This window comes from Apodemus sylvaticus, chromosome 13 (assembly GCF_947179515.1).
Source record: "Apodemus sylvaticus chromosome 13, mApoSyl1.1, whole genome shotgun sequence".
In the NCBI taxonomy this organism is placed as follows: domain Eukaryota; kingdom Metazoa; phylum Chordata; class Mammalia; order Rodentia; family Muridae; genus Apodemus; species Apodemus sylvaticus.
Window position 1 is genome coordinate 21,444,213 of NC_067484.1, and position 23,468 is coordinate 21,467,680.

Genomic DNA, 23,468 nt, shown 5'->3' on the forward strand with positions numbered 1-23,468 from the left:
GATAGATAGATAGATAGATAGATAGATAGATAGATAGATGAGAGACAGATATAGCTAGATAGATGATAGATTGGCAGACTGACAGATAGATGATAGATAAATGATAGATGATAGACAAATAGACAGATAGATGTCAGATTAGATAGATAAATAGATAGATAGATAGATGACAGATAGACAGAAGACAAACACTATGTGATAATTAGGCAATTTTCATTGCTGTAACAGAATGCCTAGACTTATTTTTCTGTTATATGTTTTAGTCATGATCAGCTGGCTTGCTGTTTCTGGGGTGTAGTTGAGGCAGAACAACGGGAAAAGTAACAAGTCACATGTATGTTTGTAACATCCCAACTCTTCCCTAAGACCACATTTAAAATCACACCCGCTGCCAACATCACACAGCCTTTCCTCTTGCATGAATATGGCATCCACACTTGGAGAAACACATTCTACTCATACATTTTTAAAAATTGAAGTCTCCTTAAAAAGACTGCTAATTTTCTAATGAATTCTGAGTCCCTGAAGTCACTTCTTCAGAGGTTGAAAGCACTGGCCGCTCTTTCAAGGACTGGAGTTCAGTCCCCTCATAGTAGCTCACACGTATCTGTACCTCCAGCCCCAAGGGACACAGAGCCCTCTTCTAGTTTCTGCAGGCACCATCCAACCATATGTACACATACACACATGCACGCAAAATATTTATGCACATAAGATCATTTTTTGTAATTAAAAAATTTCGTCCTTAGGAGGAGGACTTGGCTTTGCTCTGCATGGAGAAAATTGAGCCATAGACTTGGTAAAGGTCCAATGGAAGCAACTTAATAGAAGCACGCGTAGCCAGACCATTTCATGCCTACATATGCATGACATGCAAGAATCAAATATCAGCAGTACATGTTCCCTTAGATACCACCTATCCACAGCCATGCCTCTGGTGAGTTAACTTCCTCACCCCTTTCAGATGCCTCCTGATAATAAGACTCCCAGAAATAAACCATTTCAAAAACCATACAATGCTCACATTCCCCGCCAGCTCATGGACCCAAGACTTCTTCCAGCCTTGTCTGCTCTCTGTGCTGTGCCCTGGCTGCCCAGTGGTTCATGGGAGGCTCTATGTAGCCCTTCATTTAGTGGTGAGAACCCACTCCGCCTGTCCATTATCTCCTAGAAATGCATGATGGTTTAGTGCAATGGCTGGCTTGCTTTCTTCTGCACAAATAAGAGTATCTCTTTGGGTAGATGCTGGGCAGTAGAGTTAGTTTTAGTAGCTCTTGGAAAACTGCTCTCCCAAATGGCTGTTCTGTTCTCCATACTGCCTCCAGCATGTTGGGACATCCTGTCATTTTATTGAGTGGATGTCTTCTAGTGAGACTGAGTACTTTTTAATCGGCTTACTAGTCTTTTGTTTTTCAAATACGTTGAAATTTATTTTTTTTTAAAGCAACAGTTGGAAAAACAAAGACAATTGGCAAATGCAGGGTGGTGGTATCCACTATCATTTTGTGACAGGGACTGATAGTAATTGTGAACTCTCTTGATTCACCTTTTACAAAGTTGCTCTGCCATTATACATAAATTGCCTGTTTGTCAATTTAGCCTGATCTCTTCCACATTGCTAGGTGACGGCTTTTGAGATGAAATGTGGTTATTTAGATCTGTTCTTTTCTGCTGCCTCCTGTTGGCAGAAGAGTAGGATATAACTCAAGGTAGCATTTATTCCTTCAGGCACGGTTGTAGGCTCCGAAACAAAGTGATAAACAGAACCAGTCGTGATCCGCGCCTTGCCAGCTCTTGCTTTCTGGTAGGAAGGATGGGAAGTGGGAGGATAGAAGGCATTGGTATGAAGCAGGAAGAGGAAGGAGGCCAGAGCTGTTAGAAGGAGGCCTTGGAGGGAAGATCTGAAGGCCACGAGACAGTGAGGTTCCTTAGGAAAGAGTACTCCATGCAGAGGGCATGACCAAAGCTGAGCTCTGGGGCCGGGGTGGAGACCACAGGGAGGCAGCAGGCAGAGGGCAGTCTGGTAGTCGCCTAGCACAGAGGAGATATGACCAGTGAACTGGGCATCATGGTCTCCTTAAAGGCCTAGAGAGGACTCTTGTCAGTTTGAAACACAGTGGAGTGTCCAGCACATGACCTTCATAAAACCTTGTGGATAGTCCTGATTTCCCTAGCTTAAAGTCTCAGTCCCCCTCTCTCTCGCCCTCTCTTTCTCCCTCTCTCCTTCTCTCCCCCTCTCTCTCCCTCTCTCTCTCCCTCTCTCCCTCTCTCTCTCTCTCACATACACACAAACACACACACACACACACACACACACACACACACATCTTTTTTATTTTGAGATAATCTTAAAAGTTCACAAAATTCCAATTATAGTACAAAAAAAAAATCATGCATATATTTTACACCAGGGCCTCGATTGTTAATATAGCACATTTAACTCTGCCTCTAAATATATAATTGTATATTTATTATATATACACTCATTGCTTTTAAAGGCATAAGAAGAACAGGCACACCCATACAGACATACCAGTTCTCCCAATGTGGTCTGTATAGCTGTGTCAGTCTCTTTCATCTCTGTGGCAAATGCAGGGCATAAGCAGCCAGAAGACAGGAATTTTGCTTTGGCTTGTGCTTCCAGAGCACTGTGCTTGGCTCCATGTTTCTGGGCCTGGAGTGAGGGAGAGCATCACAGCAGCAGGCATCACCAGAGGAAAGTTTCTGTCCTCCTGGCAGTCAGGAAGCAGAGAGAGACAGGAGGGGACCAGGACAAGGGATCTTCTCAGGCTCCACGCCCAGGGATTTACTTCCTCCAACAGTTCACAGCTCCTAGGAATACCACTGGAGTGTGAATGTGCCAGGCAATTATCCATCACCGTCAGGGCCTCAGAAGCCAGCCACCTCTCAGCAAATAGAGCACAGCTGGGGGCCCAGTCTTCAACTTTTGAGTGTTTGAGGAAGACACTGCATCTCCAAACCATAACAATAGCAAAGCAAATAAACAGAAAAACTAAATCTAGTTAGAACACTGAAACCAAAGCTGTACATTGCATTTAGAATCAGCCACCTTGTCTGTCTGTCTGTCTGCCTACCTGTCCGTCTAATCTATCTATCTAGTTGCTTAGAGCTAATGGCCATCTATGCCCTTGGCTCATTCTGTCACTGATTACTGATTACATCATTACATTTTTCATGATGTAATCCTGGACACGTTGCTTAATTCTACTGTGCCCCGGGCTCTACACAAATGAAGAGAATAAAAACATCTAGGGGGCTTGAGAACCAAATGTTAATGGGTGGACAGGTTTAGCAGAAGCCCCGATTCTGCTCAGAAAGCTTCGTTGTTCTCGTGATTAATCCATGACTCTGCGTGCTGCAAGCAGCCCTCCAACCGTCTGCCTCCTGCCCTCCCTTCTTTCCCGGCTTCTTCCTTCCTTGACTTCTTGATGTGGTTTGAACCCATCTCAGGGCTTTTAGTCAACTTGGACCTATTCCCAGGAATAGTACACAGTAAACCTCTAGAATAGCTTTTTTTTTTTAATGTGGCTATTGATGCATCTCTCCTAATTCCTGTTATGGTGTCCAGCTTTGGTGGCACACGCTGTGACCAGACTCTTGGGTGGTGAAGTTAGGAGGATCTGTAGTTTGAGGCCAGTCTGCACAATGTGAGCTCTTTGAAAAAAAAAAGAACACTTGACATGTGCTAAGTACTCACTATGTGCTAATTGTTTTGTGTGTGTGTGTGTGTGTGTGTGTGTGTACGATTTTGTACCTCTACCAAGTCAACATATGGTGGGTGGTTTGAGTGTGAAATATACCCTCCACAGGAACCTCCAGTGCTTGGACACTTGGTCCCTGACTGTCTGGAGGTCATGGGATCATTACAAGGTGGAGACTAGCTAGAGGATGTGGCTCACTGAGGGCTGTCCTGGAGATTCAGTAGCCTGGCCTCACTTCCTGCCCACCCTCTGCTTCCTGGTCCTCTGAGATGGGAAGAGTCCCAGCCTTTGCTCCCAGGCATGGACTCCCTAAAGCTGTGAGCTAGAATACATCCTTCCTCCCCAAGTTGCTTTGTCGGCTATGGTCAGAGTGAAGAGGAAAGTAGTTAACACTTGGGCCCTGACCCTACTCTCATCAGCTTTCATGTTGGGCGGGGCTTATCTGAGGAAGCCTTTGACACTGAAAAGTAGATATATGTATCTTAACTATCCACTGCCCTACTCTAAGCCTTGACCCTTCTCCTCCTGCTTCTCCTCTTCCTCCTCCTCCTCCTCCTCCTCCTCCTCCTCCTGTTCCTCCTCCTCCTCCTCTTCCTCATGTTCCTCCTGTTCCTCCTCCTCTTCCTCCTGTGCTCACTGCCACGCGGACTACCCCATCCTTCTCAAAGTTGCTAAAAGGGTATTGCACATCATGGGCTACAAATGGCTGGTAACTGACTGTAACTGTTTTAACGGTGCACTGTCTTTTAATGTAAAGAACAAGGAGTGATGAGGTAAACATTTGGAGTTCAGAATAAACATTTATATTCCAATGTCTGTCAAGTCCTGTGTCCTATTCATTCCACATTTTTAAATTAAGATATAAATTGCGATGTGTAGAAGGCCTAAAGACAAGGTTGCATCTTATGTGCATTGTTCCCACATGTACTGTTTCCTCCACATGTTCCGGGGTCTTTTATGGGATGCCCTTTGCCAGGAGGATGCACCCTGGAAGTTCACCATGTTTATTATATAGAGTTAAACAGAGAGGCAAGAATATTGCTGAACAAAGAGGTGGGGTTATTAGATACGTTATGGACCAAAGAGATGCCTTTAGTTTACCACAGTAGGAGCAACCTCAGTAGGGGAGCAGTGTTCAGACTGTAAATATCCAGCGGGGGGAGCTATGACAGACACTTTCTACACGCAGGGTCAGCACTCACACTAGCCCCCCAAGGAAGGCTTAGCCATCCCCCTAGTCCTGAGGCTGTGGGGTCCTTGGCATGGCCCAGCCTCTGTCAACAACACACATTCCCTCAGCTTCACTCAGAGCTTCCTTCACAGCCTACACTCCTTGGCTGTACCTACCCCGACAGCCTCAGCAGGACTCCACCCAGGAGGGGAGTTGTGCCAAAATACAAAGCAAAGACATGCATTTATAGTACATTGTATACATACATACATACATACATGCATGCATACATATATACTATATATATATATATATACTATATTATATAGATACATATAGTAACATTATATACTATGCATATTGCATGTGGATATACGTATGTCTTTCTTGAATGTGTATGTGCACATACTTACATGTGTATACGTACTTATTCATAATGTATACTATATTATATAGATACATATAGTAACATTATATACATACGAATATTGCATGTGGATATATGTATGTCTTTCTTGAATGTGTATATGCACACACATGTGAATACATACTTATTCATAATGTATACTATATTATATAGATACATATAGTAACATATACATTTGCATATTGCATGTGGATATATGTATGTCTTGATTGTGTATATGCACAGACTTACATGTGTATATATACTTATAATGTATTCTTTAGTATATACATATAGTAACATTATATACATATGCATATTGCATGTGGATATATGTATATATATATGTCTTTCTTGAATGTATATATGCACATTCTTACTTTGTATATGTATTTATTCATAATGTATATCAATGTCTGTCTCCATACCTTTTGCTTTTTGAAATTATTTTAGACTCACAGGGAACATGCAGCGGTAGTTTCAGGTATCCCCATCACCAATTTCAGGTATCCCCATTACACAGCTTTCCTGATGCAAACGCCTTACATAACCATGTAGTGAGGATCTGAATGAAGACATTATCCGTGCCCTTCCTAAGCTCTGAGATCCAGACTTGCGTTTACTCTCTATGTTGCTGTTTTCTAATCTGTGCTACTTCCTTGCGTTTCCCTTTCTTTTCCTCTCTTGGCACTCTTGGTGACTCCTCTGCGATTTTTGGAGAAAGTCAGTTATCCGGGTTGTCTGGTATTTTTCATGATCACATTAAAACTGGTCACTGAGGGATAAAAAATCCCTTGACACGGTCATTCCCTGCCCTGCATGAAGTCCCAGGAGCCCATGCTGTAGTATTGATCTTAGGTGGTCAGAGAGCTGGCTGAGGGGCTTCTCTGTTTTTAATTAGGTAATCTTTGGGGAGAAATGCATTGAGACAGCAATTATCTGAACACAGGGAATATAATCCTGGGGAGTGATTATCTGCATAAAGACCTAAGAGGCTAAATTACTAGAAATTAGCACCTACTTACAGGTCCCCCGTCCACCTCTTAACATGAGGCCCAAGGAAGAAGGTCGTCTTGCTAATGGCCAGGCTAAAGCCGTGTATTCAAGCCTATGTGTTGAAGCCGGAGCAGTGAAGACTGCCCACTTGGTGCTCGTTATGGCTTTAGAAGGAGAGGGAAGATGTTCTGGCTTCTCCCTTCTTCCTGTCTTAGCGAGCCCAGCCTGAGTCTAGATCACCCAGGAACCTGAAAGGTGGCCACCTCTGCAGTACACAGAGACCAGGGATGGGTATGCAGTGGCCCTGGTGCCTTGTCATCTCTCCAGAACTGTGTTGCTCAATGCAGAGTGACCGGCCACACAGAATGACAAGCCACACATGGCTCATGCAGTATGAGGTGTTGGATTTCAAAACAAAGAATGCTATGCAAAGAATGTTGTCTTAGGGCTTCTGTTGCTGTGACAAGATACCTTATTTGGCTTATACTTCCACATTACAGTTTGTCATCAAAGAGATGGGACCAAGAACTCAAAGCAGGAGCCTAAAATTGCCAGTAGCAGAGGCCACGGAAGAAGGCTGCTACTGGCTTTCTACCCTTAGCCTGTTCTGCTTGCTTTCTTACAACTCAGAGCTTGCCTGTGGCTCACACTTGCTCCCAGTGACCTCAGCCCATCTACACCAATCACTAATCAGGAAAATGCCACCACAGACTTGCCTACCAGCCAGTGTAATGGAGGCAGCTCCTCAGCTGAGATCCCTTCTTCCCAGATGTGTCTAGGTTTGTGTCTGGATGACGCAACCAACCAGCACAAATGCCAAAGAGCTAATTAATGTCTGTTTTGTTTCTCTTAACTATGTAACCCAAACTCAGGATACTCCTGCCTCTGCCTCCTTCACGATGGGATTACAAGCATGGGTACAGCCATATTTTTTTATTATCTATTTAATACATTGCATACAATTTTGAATGCATTTCGTTATGTAACTGTCTTAGTCAGGGTTTCTATTCCTGCCCAAACATCATGACCAAGAAGCAAGTTGGGGAGGAAAGGGTTTATTGAACTTACACTTCCACACAGCTATTCATCACTAAAGGAAGTCAGGACTGGAACTCAAGCAGGTCAGGAAGCAGGAGCTGATGCAGAGGCCATGGAGGGATATTTCTTACTGGCTTGCTTCCCCTGGCTTGCTCAGCCTGCTCTCTTATCGAACCCAAGAGCACCAGCCCAGGGATGGTACCACCCACAAGGGGCCCTCTTACCCTTGATCACTAATTGAGAAAATGCCCCATAGCTGGATCTCATGGAGGCACTTCCCCAACTGAAGCTCTTTTCTCTGTGATAACTCCATCTGTGTTAAGTTGACACACAAAGCCAGCCAGTACAGTAATATATACTGTGTAACTTACTTTTTGAGAAAATCGGACTGCTAGGAAGTACAGTCAGGTCTGTGGCTCATCTTTGAGCCGTTTGTTTCGTTTCCTTGGGGCACCACTGAAGCTGGGCCTGGAGTCTCTCAGCAGAAGGTCTTTCCTGCCCCGGGCACACTGTCCTCAGCCAGTGTGCCTGCACTGCTCTGTAGCCCTCCCCCTCAGCTTTAACTGAGACTGCACTCTTTCTGTTTGCATGCCACTTAGAGTGCAGGCTGAGGTCAGTGTGAGGTGGAGTTGGAGAGGTTGACTAATGCCTAACACCACCGCGTGGCTGGCTCCCACTCAGTAGAGGGCTGTCTTCCTGCTTTGGTGTGCCTGTGCGGTGACAATAGTCCTTGACAAATTCATGGAGTTGCCCAGCATTGCTGTGGCCATTAAATAGATGCCAGCATTTATATATATAATAGGGGGAAACACATGCATTTCAGCGGTGTCAGTGCGCTGGTCCTTGGCCCTAGCCCTGCAGACTCTAGGTCACCAATGGAGAATGAGCCCGAGTTCTCCATATCACAGACTTTGGGGACTCTTGTGTAGTCAGCCACATGTCGGGACATTCCTTAGTTTACGCTAGTCTTCTGAGAATTTGTGCAGTTTCTCCGTGATGCCAAATCTATAATCTTCCCAAGCTGGGTCTTGAAGAGCTGTACGCACATTCTGCCTTCTGGCTCTAGCCCTGTTCCTTAGTGTGATAGACAGCCAGCATGGCTGGATCCTGGATGGATGGTCAGAGTGATACCGATTGTCCAGAATAAGTCGGTGTCATATTTGGCTGACTTTAGGATGTAGTTGGAACACACCATGGTTTGGTGAACCTGGCTTCCCCAGGCATATACCCAGGGACCACCTTGAACCTACGGGTCACAGCGGTGGGTTTGCCATGGAAACGCCCAGTCGGATTTCCTAATGAGTCTGCTGGATGGCAGGCAGAATGAGGGTGAGTTTGTGCGCTGCTGTTACTAACCCCTCCTTTCTGCCTGCAGTGGACGGCTGACTGCAGAGAGCAGCTGGACAGGAGCTGTTCCTTCTCCAGAGGGCGAGCGCCGCCACAGCAGGTAGGGAACCAGCCCTGTGCTTCATCTGCAAGCTGTCACACGACTGCTGGGCTTTTCTGGGACCCTGGGCTGGCCCTTGGGTGACTCCTAAAGGATGGGGATTAGGAGCAAGCAGAAAGATGGGTTCGGGAAGGTAGAAGCCTCTAGAAAGCCTCCCTCAATTCCCTTGCTGCCCTGGAGTGCCCCCACCACAGCACATGGGCTCTGAAGACGGATTGGCAGTGGCCTTTTATGTAATGATACACATTTGGCAAAACCTAGATGTTCACTAGGAGGGCAGTGTGGTCACCTTATGCAGTGACTTTTGGAATATTGTGTAGCACCAAGTGAGTAAACTGGAGTCTGGCTGCTGGGATTGGTGGACCCACAAGCACCGGGTTTCTTGGGAGTTTTGAACCTGATGGTGTGTTTTGAAGTTCCGTTTTCTGGGTCTATGGAAGAGCTAGGCCAGTAGAGTGTATGGAGGAGGATCTGAGAGTCCTGGAGCCCCCCAGACCACAGCTGTCCTAGGAGACGGGGCTCCCCCCACCCCAGGCATTCTGACACTGCAAGCATTTGTTATCCACTCAGAGGTCCTGCGGGGATGTGTGACCTGGAGGGAATGAAACAAGTTGGTTCTGGAGAGCTGTCCTGATCACCTGGGTGTCCTACTTTCCCAGCTGGTCTCGCTGATACCTCATCCCTGCCTGTGAAAAACAATGAGGTTAGAAGCTGAAGAAGCCACTGGCCCCAACCAAGCCCCACCTCAGACTTAGCCTTTCCCCCCTCAGGTCTTGGGCCTGTAGTTGTTGCCTAGCTCAGTGGTTCAGGCCCACCTCAGCTCCTTGTGCTGGTTAGAAGAGACCCACTGCTGGGGGTGCGGCTCAGTGGTCCAGCATCTGCTTAGCATGGGCAGCTCCCTGGCTTCCACCCCAGCACTGTGGGAATAAAAAAACAACACAATGCGCCTCACCTCTATTCCGTTCCAAAGGAAGATGCTTAGTGTCCTTGGTCCTGGATCATTCCTAGGGTGCATGGCTTTGCTGCACCTTGTCTTCCCCAAGCTGTGGGGGAGACAGCTATCTTCATGGTTCCCTCTCATAACATTTGGGTCATTGTTTCCATCTCAGTTGGGGTTTCTGTTGCTGTGACAAACACCATGACTAAAAGCAACATGGGCCGGAAGGGGTTTACTTCATCTTACATTTCCATATCCAGACCATCACCGAGGGTCGTCTGGCAGGAACTCAAGCAGGGCAGGAACCTGGAGGCAGGAACCAAAGCAGAAATAGTAAAGGGACACTGCTCATTGGCTCGCTCAACCTTCTTTCTTATACAACTCAGGGTTACATGACCAGACTTGGCACCACCCACAGGAGACTGCCCCACTCCATTAATCATTAATCAAGAAAATGCCCAACTGACTTGCCTATAGGCCAATCTTAGGAAGGCATACTCTCAAGAGTCCCTCCTCCCAAATAGCTCTAGGGTGTCAAGTTGACATAAAACTAATCAACAGTTTCTTTTTCCACTTTCTATGTTGATTCACAGAATATTTGGTTTGATTCTGACCTTTCCGTGCCTGTATATTAAACTATGGAGATACAGCTCTGTGGCAGAGTGGAGGAGGCAGAAGCCCAAATTCTGGTTTCTGTTTTGCTACAAAATTAGGGACCAAATTCTTCCTCCTCAGATGGAAAACAGAAGGCCCTGAGTGGCCCCTGGGCATCTATTTTGGCATTTCTGTTCCATTCGCAGAGGGGTAAACTGAGCACACAGAGGAGGCCTTGTGCGAACTAGACTGCACCCTGTACCCAGGTCTCTTGGCTACGCTTTACCACCCTGGTACGGCTCACATACTTCGGAGGGAATCTCTGTCTGCTGGCTGAGGCATTCATCTTGACCTAAAGTTTGCAGCTCAGTGGCTCGTCTCCAGTTTCTGCTGCCATCCCAGGTTCTTCTAGCAAAGATAGGCTTAGATATGGTTCCAGGAAGGGGTAAGGAACTAGACAGTAAGAACTGCATGTTTCTTGGTCAGTAGGTATCTTGTTCTGGAATTTTCCAGGGTCAGGTCCTTCATTCTCTTATGTTCACCACCTTTCCTGAGGCTCCTCTCTCTGCCTCTGCCCTCTCATACTGTAGCTCTAGAGGCTGAGGATGGCCCTGCAGAGTGGGACAAGAGTGCCTGGCAGCACCTTGTGCCAGTGGCGGAAGGCATGATGCAGACTTGGGAGATGGGTGACACAGGGCAGAGACGCAGGATGGAAGTCACTGTCTTCCTTTCCCTAGCCCAGGTGTGTATTTAGAGCAGTCCAGATGTTCAGCAAGGTCAGGATGACTCCAGCCTCCTCTCTGCTTGGTTTGCTATGCTTGGCTTTCTTCCATGGCCCATGCTATCTCCTGCCATCTCCACCTCCCATCAGCAGGAGTGCCACCCTGCGTCTCATCCCTAGAATCTTGTCTCTCTTTTGGAGCCACCATCCTGAGACAACTATAGTGCAACTGATTTAAACTTATCCCCGACAAGCTTACAAATTAATGAGACTCAGACTATGATTATTTTATTTGACTTTGACAATTACTGGGAGTAACCCCTAATCTACTATTGGCCTGACTACCTCCCCAGCTGTGAGGTAGACCTTCTGATACAGACGTTAGCATTATAATGCATAGCAACAGACCAAACCTCAACAGAAGACCTCTAGGGAAGGGTTTGAACCCATGGCAGGAAAGCCCCAAGTAGCTGGCCTGTGGCTGCCCTGCCTGGTCTTGGAGCCTTGGTGGAGAGGGGTGTATCAACTGGCCATGGGTATCCTCTCTGCATTAGCACAGCCAAATTCTTCCTTACTGTACTCTGGTGTGTAGGCAAACACCTCTCACTAATTCATGTCACTGTCAGGCTGTTCCTTATACCCCACCTGCCCCCTCAGTCAAGCAACCCTAAAGAAAGATGGGCCACTGGCTCTGTGTCCCAAGCCCCTACCATGGGGCCTTGCATGCACTGGGCTGAGTAACAGTGCTGACCCTGCCTGGAACTGGCCAAGGCTCAGCTACGCAGGCATTCCTGGAGACCCCTTTCCTTAGACCTCCCAGAGTCCGAGCTTTCTGGAGTTAGGGTAACAGGGTTGCTCTAAACACCCAGTTTACAGTTACTGCTAAGAGCAAGCTGCTCCTCTGACTGCTACCCCTGGGCCACTGGTCCCAAGAATGCAGAGGTCATCAGGAGCAGGTGAGGATGGGGCAGGTAGAGTGGGCTTACCAGGGCAAGCATGACATGGCCTGACCCTGAACCAGAAGTCTAGGGGTGGGTGGCACCCATGGGGATCATCCTGGCAGTGAGGTGGTTATGTCCCTACAGCAGGAAACACTTGCATTCTTTGGTTATTTCAGCTCGTTCCAAACAATACCTCACCCTCTCCAGATGCTTCCAGGCAAGCCAGAGTAGCCTGCAGCCCATGAAGGGGGAGAAAGGGAATCCAGATGGGGGAGAGAGAAGAAATGGGGGGAGAAGAGTTAACTGGGATTCAGCCATATCTGGCAGTTTACTACCCTGTCTCCTCTTTCCAAGAGGCCACTACCACTAGTCACTCCACGAGGACGATGGGACATGTCCTGACTGTCACTGCAGTAGGGAAACACATAGTGACAGCTGAGAGGACAGCTCCTGAAAAGAATGCACCAGTGTCCGTGCATTCAGAGCCCTTGTCCGTGAGCAACCTGGAGGGGACTGTTCCATCTGCTCTCACGTGCCAAGGGTATAAAAAGCAACAGAGCTTCTGTTTAGACCTTCAGAAAGACTTCCTGAGGATTCGGTGGCCAGTGACAGTGGCTCTCACAACAATGGAATCATTGCTGGGAACTTGATCGGCACACCTTCTTATCAGATAGCTGACAGTTCCTGAAGCCCTGGGAAATCTGGGGGAGTGTGAGAAGTGATGCCAGACTATGGCTGATGATCCATATTCCCACCTTCTCTGGAATGGTGGGTGTGGTGTAGGACATCCCAATATGAGCGGGGAAAGAGCCTTGCCCTGAGGTGACCCTGGAGTAACACTGTTCTATTTACCTCTTCTGCCAATAAGACATTAGCATAGGTCTGGGTTTCCGTGCCAGCCTGCAAGCTGGTGCAACTTTGACAGACTCAAAGGATGGCAGATGGCAGCTAGGAGGACATCACACACTCCAGTCCCCCTGGCCCTGACAAAGGGCAGACACAGCCTTCTTCTCATCTGGCTGATATCTGGCAATGGCAGAATGTGGTTTGTTGACAATGAAGGAGTTGTTAGCACACTTGATACCTTAGTAAAAGTGCCTGGTCCTTAAAGGTGTTTCTGTATTAGTGAGAAATCCTCTCTGTGTTCATATCTTGCTCTCTATGGAATTGGTACTTACTGCGCAATACCATATGCTTGGCCAATGTATAGCTGCTGGGTGGAGCCTTCTGTGTCATTGCCTGCTTGTAAAGAGTCATTAATCCAAAGTGGACTCAAGATGTACACCAGAAGTGCCCCCAACAGACTATAGTCATTCTAAAGGACGGCGCTGTCGGTCTCTGGGAAGAGACATGAGAATCGATCCCTTCCTCTGGGAACACGTAGAGTGTTCAAGGAGATGGGAAGAAGGAAAGGTGAAGGGGAGGTTAGCAAAAACAAAGTTGGCCATTGTATTGGAGTGCTGGGGCGGTAGGAGCAAGCACAGCATCTGTGACGGCTCGTGCTGGGTAGGACTAGCTAGAGAGACTCAACATGATGAACGCAGAGGGTATCTGCTGGGCTGGGATATTGGAACCGTTGTCCAATCTTGTTCGTGTGCATGTACTTGTGTATCTTATGTTTATCTCTGTTGTTCTATACCGGTGAAGTCAGTGCCTTGTGTCAGTCAGTACAGCCATGATGCCGTGTAACAAGCAATCCCAAATCATAGTAACTTCAGACAGCCCACTGAAACCAAGCTGGATAGTGCAGTTGTCTTTTTCTGAGTTAGGATGTCACTAACCGGGCGATCTAAAACTCATGCTCCTCCCGCTTCAGCCTTCTGAGTGCCAGGATTCTAGGCATGTGGCACTCACTATGCCTAGCTTCATAGCCACCACTTCTACCCACCAGCACATGGAGAAAAGAGCTTGGAGGATCTTTCTGTGGTGGTTCATGCCACAGGCCAGGCACACCATCCATTTGGCCAAGAGCTGTGTGTAGCTGGCCTTTGACCCCAAAGCTTCATTCCCGAAGAATTCCCTTGGTCACTGCTTTGCTTAAATGCTTGGTTTCCCACGCGTTGACCGCTCTCCCTCGCAGAGCTGGCCTGGTCTCAGCAAGCTAGACGACACAGTTTGAAGTAGAATTCGGTCTTGTAACACGAAGGCACCCTAGTTTCCATCAGAAGCCATTTGTTATAGCAAGAACCAGGAGATTCTGACTAGTGACTAGTGATCAGTGATTAATGCCAACCCTGAGATGCTAAGTTAACCTTCATCAAAATTAAATCCATGCCCTGGAAAAGACCACACAGAAAGGCTGAAGGGGTGAGCCCTAGGCAGACAGAGTTTGCACAGCGCATGTCGGGCAAAGGCCTTGTCGGTGGGAACTCTCAGAACTCACTAGTTACCCATGAGAAAGGCTTGAAATATCTGAAGAGACATTTCCACTGAGGAGCCGCAGACAGGAACTGAACATACATTAGATCCTCCCTGCCATTGGCCCTCAGAGAAACACAAACCAACCCATGAGGCATCACCATGCTCCAACAGCTGGTGAGAATGCGCAGATGGGAGATACAAAACACAGCCATTCCACACGTTTGTCGGTTTCATTAAAAGAAAGAAAATGAAACCTTCAAGAACTGTGTACTTGTACACATGCACTCCTGGGTGTTTGTCTCTGAAAAAAAAATGATTTTTACTTACACAGCAACCTTCCCTCAAATTTGTGGTGGCTTTCTCTGAGTGGGAAACTGAGAGCACCCCTGTGTTGTCTTGTCTTGTGTCAAGTTGACACAAGCTAGAGTCCTCTGAAAGGAGGGAGCCTCAGTTGAGAAAATGCCTCCCTAGGATCTGGCTGTAGAGCATTTTTTTAATTGGTGATTGATGGACAAGGATCTTGGTCCTGGGTTTGATAAGAAAACAGGCTGATCTCAAGTCAGTAAGCAGTGTTCTCCCATGGCCTCTACTTCAGCTCCTGCCCAGCTCGAGTTCCTGTCCTGACTCCCTTTGATGGTGAGGTGCTATGGTTGTATAACCTGAATGAACCCTTTCCTCTCTCAACTTTCAGCCATGGTGTTTCATCACAGCAAAAGTAACCCTAACTAAGACACAGCCCAAATGTTCTTCAGTGGGTCTGCAGTGAGTGGGAAGTGGCCCGTGGCTACAACAACGCCCTGGGTGACTCTCCAGATCATTCTGTGTGGGAAAAACCTAGTCCCTACAGCTGCACACTCCACAGTTCCACGTCTGTAATGTTATGGACGTGAGGAGCCAGTAATTGTGGCTAGGTGTCGGAGAGGGAGCAGAGGCAGGTTAGAAACTGGTATGGCTGGAAAGAGGGCCACAGAGGGAGCCCTGTAGTGACAGCAACGCCATCAGTGTCAGTATCTTGAAGGTGACACCGAGTTATACTTTTATGCGTCTCTCTATGGAGGGAAGCTGGAGTCTGTTTGTATTATTTCTTACAAGTCTATGCCAACGTATATTTCTTAAAAGTTCAAGCAGGCATTTAAACACAGCTTAGCTTTTTAAAGTATAGAGCTCTGTTTCTTCAGAATCTTTGGTGGCATTTCAGCATTGCTGGTTATTAAGAAAACGCAAGCTAAACCTACATTGATATATTATTATGCTCCTCTCAGAGTGGCGAAGGCAAGTGGAAATTCTCAAAGTCAGGGAAGAAGAGGTTTGGCACCCGCCCTCTCCCTGCCAGTCTTCTGCCCACCTGCTTTATTAGTAGACCCGGGCACTGTGATCTCCATTTCCTGCTTAGACCTCCATGGTTTGAGTCTGATTCTATTAGGAGAGATGCAGACCAGGGTGGAGTTAAGGAAGGCTTCCTTATTCAGGAAGGCATATTGGAGGGTGGGGTGGGGTGGGGTTGGGATAGAGCTGGGAACCAGGGACAATCGTGGGGCCCTACTGTTTCCGTGGAGCCCCGACAGATAACCGGCCAGGAGTGGCCTGTGATATGGCTCAGCCTGGGGTAGACTCAGCTAGCCCAACCCACTGAAAGCCTCGGGTGCATGCCCAGTCAGCAGATAGTAACTGGGAGGGCTGGCCCAAGAGGAATAGCTTGACCAGGGGCTTCAGCCTGTCTCTACCTCTCCCTGCCCTGTGAGTGGAAAAGGAGCAGAGAGAGATGGACAGAGAGACAGGAAGTGAAAGGAGTAGATGCTCCTTTGCCTCACCCCAGCTCGGTTCTCTGCTTTGGCCATCTCTGCTCCGCCCTTCTCCAGTCTCAAAGGCTCCTCTGTTGCAAGGCATTGAACATGCCTGGTCCTTTCGCACTGGCATTTGGGTATTGTCCTTAGTGTGCATACACATGCACATGTACACACACACACACACACACACACACACACACACGTGCCCCCTTCATTGTCTGTGATGGAATACATCCAAGTCACCCTCAGGCCTTTAGTAACAAGCTGTAGTTGCCTGCAAGTTCCGTATTTGGCCCGGGAGGTAACTTTGGGGGTTTTGCCTACTGAACATTTTGTGTTGTGCCCGTGAAACCTGACATAAACCAGCATCTCCCCTTTGTCCAGCTGCCTGCCTTCTTCCTGTCTAGTCATGTGCTCTAGAGACATGGGAAAAGTGGTGTCTTTGGGGCTACAGTGGCCTGGCTGAGGCCCCATGGGACTGGACTCAGTCTTTTCTACTGTCACCACAAACCATTCTGCCAGCTGAAGGTGTCCCTAGCTACTGTGTCCCTTGAGTTGGCCATTTGGGTAACCAGACTTGTCATCTCAAGGCTCTTAGTGATGTGCTACCACAGACCGTTCTTCCCATTCCTCTGACCCCACTCCCAACCCCACCCCCATAAAGAGCAGGGACTACAGCTTCAGGCCCCTGCATCCACCTAGGGCCTAAATCTCTGTTAATGCAACTTTCTTCCTTCAAGAGCGAAACATATCAGGGCACAGTCACAACCAAAAGCAAAACTCAAACTCCAATGGTTCAATGTCTGGGATCCAACTCACAATCTTCCGGGCTCCTCCAAGGGCGTGGGTCACTTCTCCAGCTCTGCCCTTTGTAGCACACAGCTTGTCTTCTAGGCTCCAGCTGCCTGTGCTCCACTGCTGCTGCTGTTCTTGGTGGTCATCTCATGGCACTGGCATCTCCAAAACACTGCTGACTTCTACTGTAATTAGGCTTCACCAATAGCCTCTCATAGGCTCTCATCAGGGTGACAAGCCTCTGCTCCTATGCATGACCCCTTCAAGTCCTGGGCCATCAATTGCAACTGAGGCTGCACCTTCACCAATGGCCTTCTGTGGCCTCTCACTGTGCCAAGAACCTCAGCTGCTCTTCATGACCCCTTCATGCCTTCAAAACCAGTACCATTTGGGTGACTCTTACACAGTACCAAGTCCAGCCACAGCACAAAATACAACTGTGGCTATCTCTGGAACACACTCTCTGTGCTCTCAGAAAACAATTCCAAGAAGATTTTATCTGAGTGATGCTGGTCTCTTCTTAATCACCGTTAATTTCTTAGCTCCAGCTAACCAGCATCAATAGTCCCAGTATCACAAAGGTTTGCTTTAGTGGTTCTGGTATCTTGTTACTCACAGCTGATTCTTCTGTCCCAGCTAACCAAAACCACAGAATCTTCACAATCAAAACATGGCCACTGTAAGAGTCTTTAATCTTCCTTCTGAAATTTCACACCCAGGCCTCCATCTTTTACACTGTTTTTAACATTGTCTTCCAAGCTCCTACAGAACTTTCCACCGAGCTCTTAATATTCTAATGGTTTTTCTAGCTCAAAGTTCCAAAGTCCTTCCATGGTCCTCCCAAAACATGGTTAGGTTGTCACAGGAATACCCCACTCCTGGTACCAATTTGTCTTAGTCAGGGTTTCTATTCCTGCACAAACATGACCAAGAAGCAAGTTGGGGAGGAAAGAGTTTATTAAGCTTACACTTCCACGTTGCAGTTTAGCACTAAAGGAAGTCAAGACTGGAACTCAAGCAGGTCAGGAAGCAGGAGCTGATGCAGAGGCCATGGAGGGATGTTCTTACTGGCTTGCTTCCCCTAGCTTGCTCAGCCTGCTCTCTTATAGAACCCAAGAACACCAGCCCAAAAGTGGTACCACCCACAAGGGGCCCTCCCCCTTGATCACTAATTGAGAAAATGCCTCACAGTTGGATCTCATGGAGGCACTTCCCCAACTGAAACTCCTTTCTCTGTGATAACTCCAGCGTGTGTCAAGTTGACACACAAAATCAGCCACTACAGTATGTGTAGTATATATATATATATATATATATATATATATATATATATATATGTATGTATGTATGATACATGTATATGTATAGTATGCATATGTGTATATGCATAGCATATACTGTGTAATAAATACATATATGGTTTGTGGCATGTATAGTGTGTGTGGTGTGTATATGTATGGTGTGTGATATGTATATACATGGTATATGTGGTATCTGTATTATGGTATGTGGGGTATATATGTATGGTATATATGGCAGGTATAAGTATAGTGTGGTGTGTATATATAAGTGTATATGGTATGTGCATGTATGGTATGTATGCATGTATAGTGTGTATGCATGGTATATAATATGTCTGATATGTGTGGTATATGTGTATATATATATTGATATATTGTTGTGTATATATGTCTTAGTTAGGGTTACTATGGCTATTATGAAACTCCATAACCAAAAGCAACTTGGGAAGGAAAGGGTTTATTTGGCTTACATTTCCACATCAGTGTTCATCATTGAAGGAAATCAAGACAGGAACTCAAACAAAGCAGGAACCTGGAGGCAGGAGCTGGTGCAGAGGCCATGGATGGTGCTGCTTGCTGGCTTGCTCCCCAGAGCTTACTCGGCCTGCTTTCTTATAGAACCCACGACCTCCAGCTCAGAGATGGCCCCGCCCACAATGGGCCCTCCCCATCAATCACAAATTAAGGAAATGCCCTACAGGCTTACTTACAGCTGGATTTTATGGAAGCATTTTTTTTCATTTGAGGTTCCCTCCTCTCTGATGACTTAAGCTTGTTGTCAAGTTAGCATAAAACTATCCAGTATAATATACATATATATATGTATAATATGTGTATGTTTGGAATGTGTGGTTTATGTATGTATAGCCTGTGGGGGGGGTGTATGTATGTATAGCCTGTGGGGGGGGTGTATGTGTGTGTGTTTGTGGGTACGATGCATGTGGTGTGTATGTGTATGGTGTTTATATATGGTGTATATATGTATGGTGTGTATGGTATATATGTGTGTCATGTGTGTGGTATCTACATGTACAACATATATGGTGTATGGTATGTATACACATACAATCATGAACTACATAGTGAAGTTTCAGTAGCAGCAGACTGCATGTACCATACCAGGCCCAGATGATCATAGTGAAAAAATCTTTCTGTTACCTAGCAACACCACTGCCATTGTTTTGTCTCACACAAGGCATTTCCCATTTCCCACAGCGCCGTAGCAATGCCTTTACATTGGGGCTACTGTGGTGCCCAAATCAGAGCCCAGGTCATGCTGGGCTCTGTATTACTACATGGGTTCATGCTATAACTGAGAACAGGTCCTCACATACCAGTTTTGTGGCAGGGCTGTGGTCCGTACTCCGTGTTGTGTCAGTAGCTGCCCAAGTACATATGGGGACACACCCCTTTCCACCAAAGCTAGTGTCTCTGAGTCATAGTGGGTCGTGGGATGGACCAATCTTCCTAGATAATCAGTAGATTGGATCCTACGAGAGGACCTGGGACAGCACCAGTTATCTAGGCAGGAGGTCATAGGACACCTAAGGAAAAGCAAGGTGTCCTATTGGTCAAGTTTGCCTGGGGCAAATAGAACATTGGATCAGTTTCTTTAGTGTCCCCTCCATCCCACTTGACTTCTGTAACCACAGCTTAGTTTCTCTGTCCTGAAACTTTGCATAACTTCCATCCTATAGCCAGTACTCCTTTGTGTTGTTCTCCACATTGTCTGTGGGTTTTGTTTGTGTATTTGGGCGGCACTCGCGTCTGTTTGTCCTCACTGCTGTGTCCCGGTCGGACCTGTGAACATGGTAGCCCTTCTGTGCAGTTCACTGTTGGCGTCGTGTGGGTGGCTCCCGGCCCAGCAGTGCTGCAGCGCGGCTGCTGTGCTCTTCCCCTAGGGGTGTCTGTGCTCATTTGTGTCGTAGGCACGAGTTTACACCTAGGGGTGGGCTCCTGTGTCTCCAACTTGCACGATGCTGGACATTAGGCTTGGGACACTGATGGAGACTGTCAGAATGCAGTCGGGGTTTGGAGGGTTTGCTGGGGTGATCAGCACCCAGAGGACGGTGGCCACATCATAGAAACTGCACCATGTAAAGCTTTTCCTGTCTGTGGGGTGAGCCACGTAGGAAGTCTCCAAGGACACAGGCCACCGCGGATGAAAGTGGCAAAGGCAGCCTTGGTCTGCGAGGCTTCTCAGGAGGCAAGGCTTAAACTCCACTCCTGCGTGGATGCTTCAGACGCGTGGCTTATTGGAGGCCCTAGCCAGGGAGGAACCACTGTCACCAGGCAGGCAGTGGTGGTGAATGCCACGCAGTCATGCAGAGTGTCTACTGGGTACTGAGGCGCTGAGAATGGACCCCGGGCATCAGCAGAAGAGCTGTGGACGTGCTGAGTCCTGACTACACACCTCTGGAAACAGCATCTCAGTGAGGACCTGTGGCCTCCAACAGTGTCCTCCTGACGCTCCTTGTTGTAATATTCCCTTAGGCAACTCCCTTCAGGCCCCGCCCATGCAGGCTAGCCAGCCATAGGTGTCAGAGAGGGTCCCGGTGGCTCTGTCAGGCTGGGACCTACTGTGAGCCTCTACCCAGTTGTTTTCACTGTCCTGCCCCCCCCCCCCATGAGTAATGCCAACCCCTTTCCTTGTCTCTTTCAGAATGGCAACAAAGACAACTCCCTGGACGTACTGGGCACAGATATCTGGGCCGCCAATACCTTTGATTCCTTCAGGTAACTTCCTCCTTTTTGTCTGATGTCCAGGGCTGCTGGGGTCTCCTGCCGTATGAGGTGGATCCAGTATGGAAACACATGAGGCTGTAGGGGAAGGAGGGCCGTTCACAGAGGCTCCAAGAAAGGAAGAACCAAAGGGCTGAGGTCAAAAGGAAAACAGGCAGACTGGAGGGGAGACCAGAGGAGGGACTAGAGACGGTGGGAGCACGGAAGAAGGGGCCCACAGCTATAATGGGAGGCGGAGGTGTCACCACACACACACACACACACACACACCCTTCTCACCTCCCAGCCAACAGAGAAGAAGGACTGGTCTCCGTAGCCCAGTGGTGGAGTCTCCCAGGCTTGCATGAGGTTTGTTCCTCAGCACCACACACACAAAAGGAAGGCTGACTGGTTGCGATTTTAGAAGGTTCCCGATGGCGCGTGGGATTGACCAGGCTCCTCAGGACATGGGACAGACCCCTGTTTTGTTGGATAGTGGCCTTGGGCCATAAATAGCGACCCAACTCTGGGCTACCTAACTACAGACTCTCCATGGTGAGGCTCCCAGGATGGGAACAGGAGAGCTGCCCCTGCTTACCGTATCTTGAGCACCATGTTGGGCTCTGGTGACAGTTTTTTGTCCTTCTCTTTCCATTCCTACTTGACTGTAGGCATGAAACAAATTTCATTGTTGTTGGGGACCCCTGCACAGAGGGTAGGCAGCCCACATTCATGTTTGGGAAGCATATATTTTCCCACAGCAGAGTTGAAGAAAGGTGAAGGCCCGATACCTTGAGTTCCATCCCAAGTGGGGTCTGCACAGGCTTCAGGTGTGAGTGCCCTCCCCCTCCCCTCCCCTCCCTGCCCACTGAGCCTCCTGCTGTATATTTACACAATGGAATACTACTCAGCAATTAAAAACAATGAATTCATGAAATTCTTAGGCAAATGGTTGGATCTGGAAAATATCCTAAGTGAGGTAACCCAGTCACAAAAGAACACACATGGGATACAGTCACTGATAAGTGGATATTAGCTCAGAAACTCTGAATACCCAAGACACAATTAACATATCAAATGACTCCCAAGAAGAAGGAAGGAGAGGTCCCAGATCCTGAAAATACTTGTTCCAGCATTGTAGGGGAATACCAGGACAGAGAAGTAGGAGGGGAGGATAGGAGAATGGGCGGAGGGAAGAGGGCTTAGGGAACTTATGGGGAGGGGGGAACCGGGAAAGGGAAAATCATTTGAAATGTAAACATAGAATATAGAAAATAAAAAAAGAAAACATTTTGTTATATCTCAGTAAATTTGGTCATCTATTCTATAAACAATATGTAATAAATACTTTATTGTGAAAAAAAAGGTTTCTCGTTTTTGTCACCCTCCCTCGCCCTCTAGTGGTGCCACCTGGGACCTGCAGCCTGAAAAGCTGGACTTCACCCAGTTCCACCGGAAGGTTCGCCACACACCCAAGCAGCCCATGCCACACATCGACAGAGAAGGGTAAGGACTCTGGGGGCGTGAGGGGGACACTCTTGCATGGAGAGAGTGAGGTGTGTCGGGGAGGGAGGGCTTTGTTCCACTGCACAGAGGAGGTGGGGTGAACCCATGTCCTACGAGTCCTTCTGGCTCAGCCCAGGACTGCGGGTAACTCTTGCCAAGTAGCTGCCCTCGTGGGTCATCCACTAGAGCACCTGGGAGGTTTCCTTGAACACCAGAGAAGGACCCACCCGAGTCTCAGATTCAGAAGGTGTGAGGTTCCTTCCCTCAAGGCCATGTCCAACCTGTGACTGGTGGACAGCGTGCAGCTTCATGCAGCCAAGAATAGCTGCAAATGGAAGCTCAGGTCAAAAGTGCAAACTATGAGGTGGGTTGTGATTGTGTGTGTGAGAGTGTGAGTGTGTGTGAGTGTGAGTGTGTGTGGTGTGTGTGAGTATGTGAGTGAGTGTAAATGTGTGAGTGTGTGGTATGTGTGAGTGTGTGTGTGAGTGTGAGTGTGTGTGAGTGTGTATGTAAGTGTGTGTGAGTATGTGTGGTGTGTGTGAGTGTATGTGTGTGAGTGTGAGTGTGTGAGAGTGTGTGAGTATGTGTGTGAGTTTGGTGTGAGTGTGTGTGTGTGAATGTGTAAGTGTGTGTGAATGTAAATGTGTGAGTGTGTGGTGTGTGTGAGTGTGAGTGTGTGTGAATGTGTGAGTGTGTGTGTGTGAGAGTGTGTGTGTAGTGTGTGTGTGTGAGTGAGTGTAAGTGTGTGAGTGTGGTATGTGTGTATGTGAGTGTATGAATGTGTATGTGAGTGTGTGTGGTATGTGTGGTGTGTGTGTGTGTGTGTGTGTGTATGTGTGTGAACTTGATTTCAAGGCTCCGGAGCTTCAGCTGTATAGATGACTTTGTCTTGCTGCAGTGTCAAATAGTTAGACACATCCAGTAGAGGCTGGAGATTCACACGCGCTCTGGGGATGCTGACCTGCCTGCTGGTGTGGGAGCTCCGGGTTGGGAATCAGTCCCAGCATAGATTTCACTGGCCTGT

At 47.6% G+C, this 23,468-nt stretch overlaps 1 protein-coding gene across 1 annotated transcript in view; it reads left to right on the forward strand.

Annotated features, from left to right (window-relative positions):
- Ctif (cap binding complex dependent translation initiation factor) overlaps nt 1-23,468 on the forward strand; it is a 266,617-nt gene that overhangs the window by 67,916 nt on the left and 175,233 nt on the right. The window contains 3 exon segments of the mRNA XM_052155712.1: nt 8,709-8,780; nt 20,880-20,953; nt 22,340-22,444. Of these exon segments, the coding sequence (XP_052011672.1) occupies nt 8,709-8,780; nt 20,880-20,953; nt 22,340-22,444 (251 nt within the window).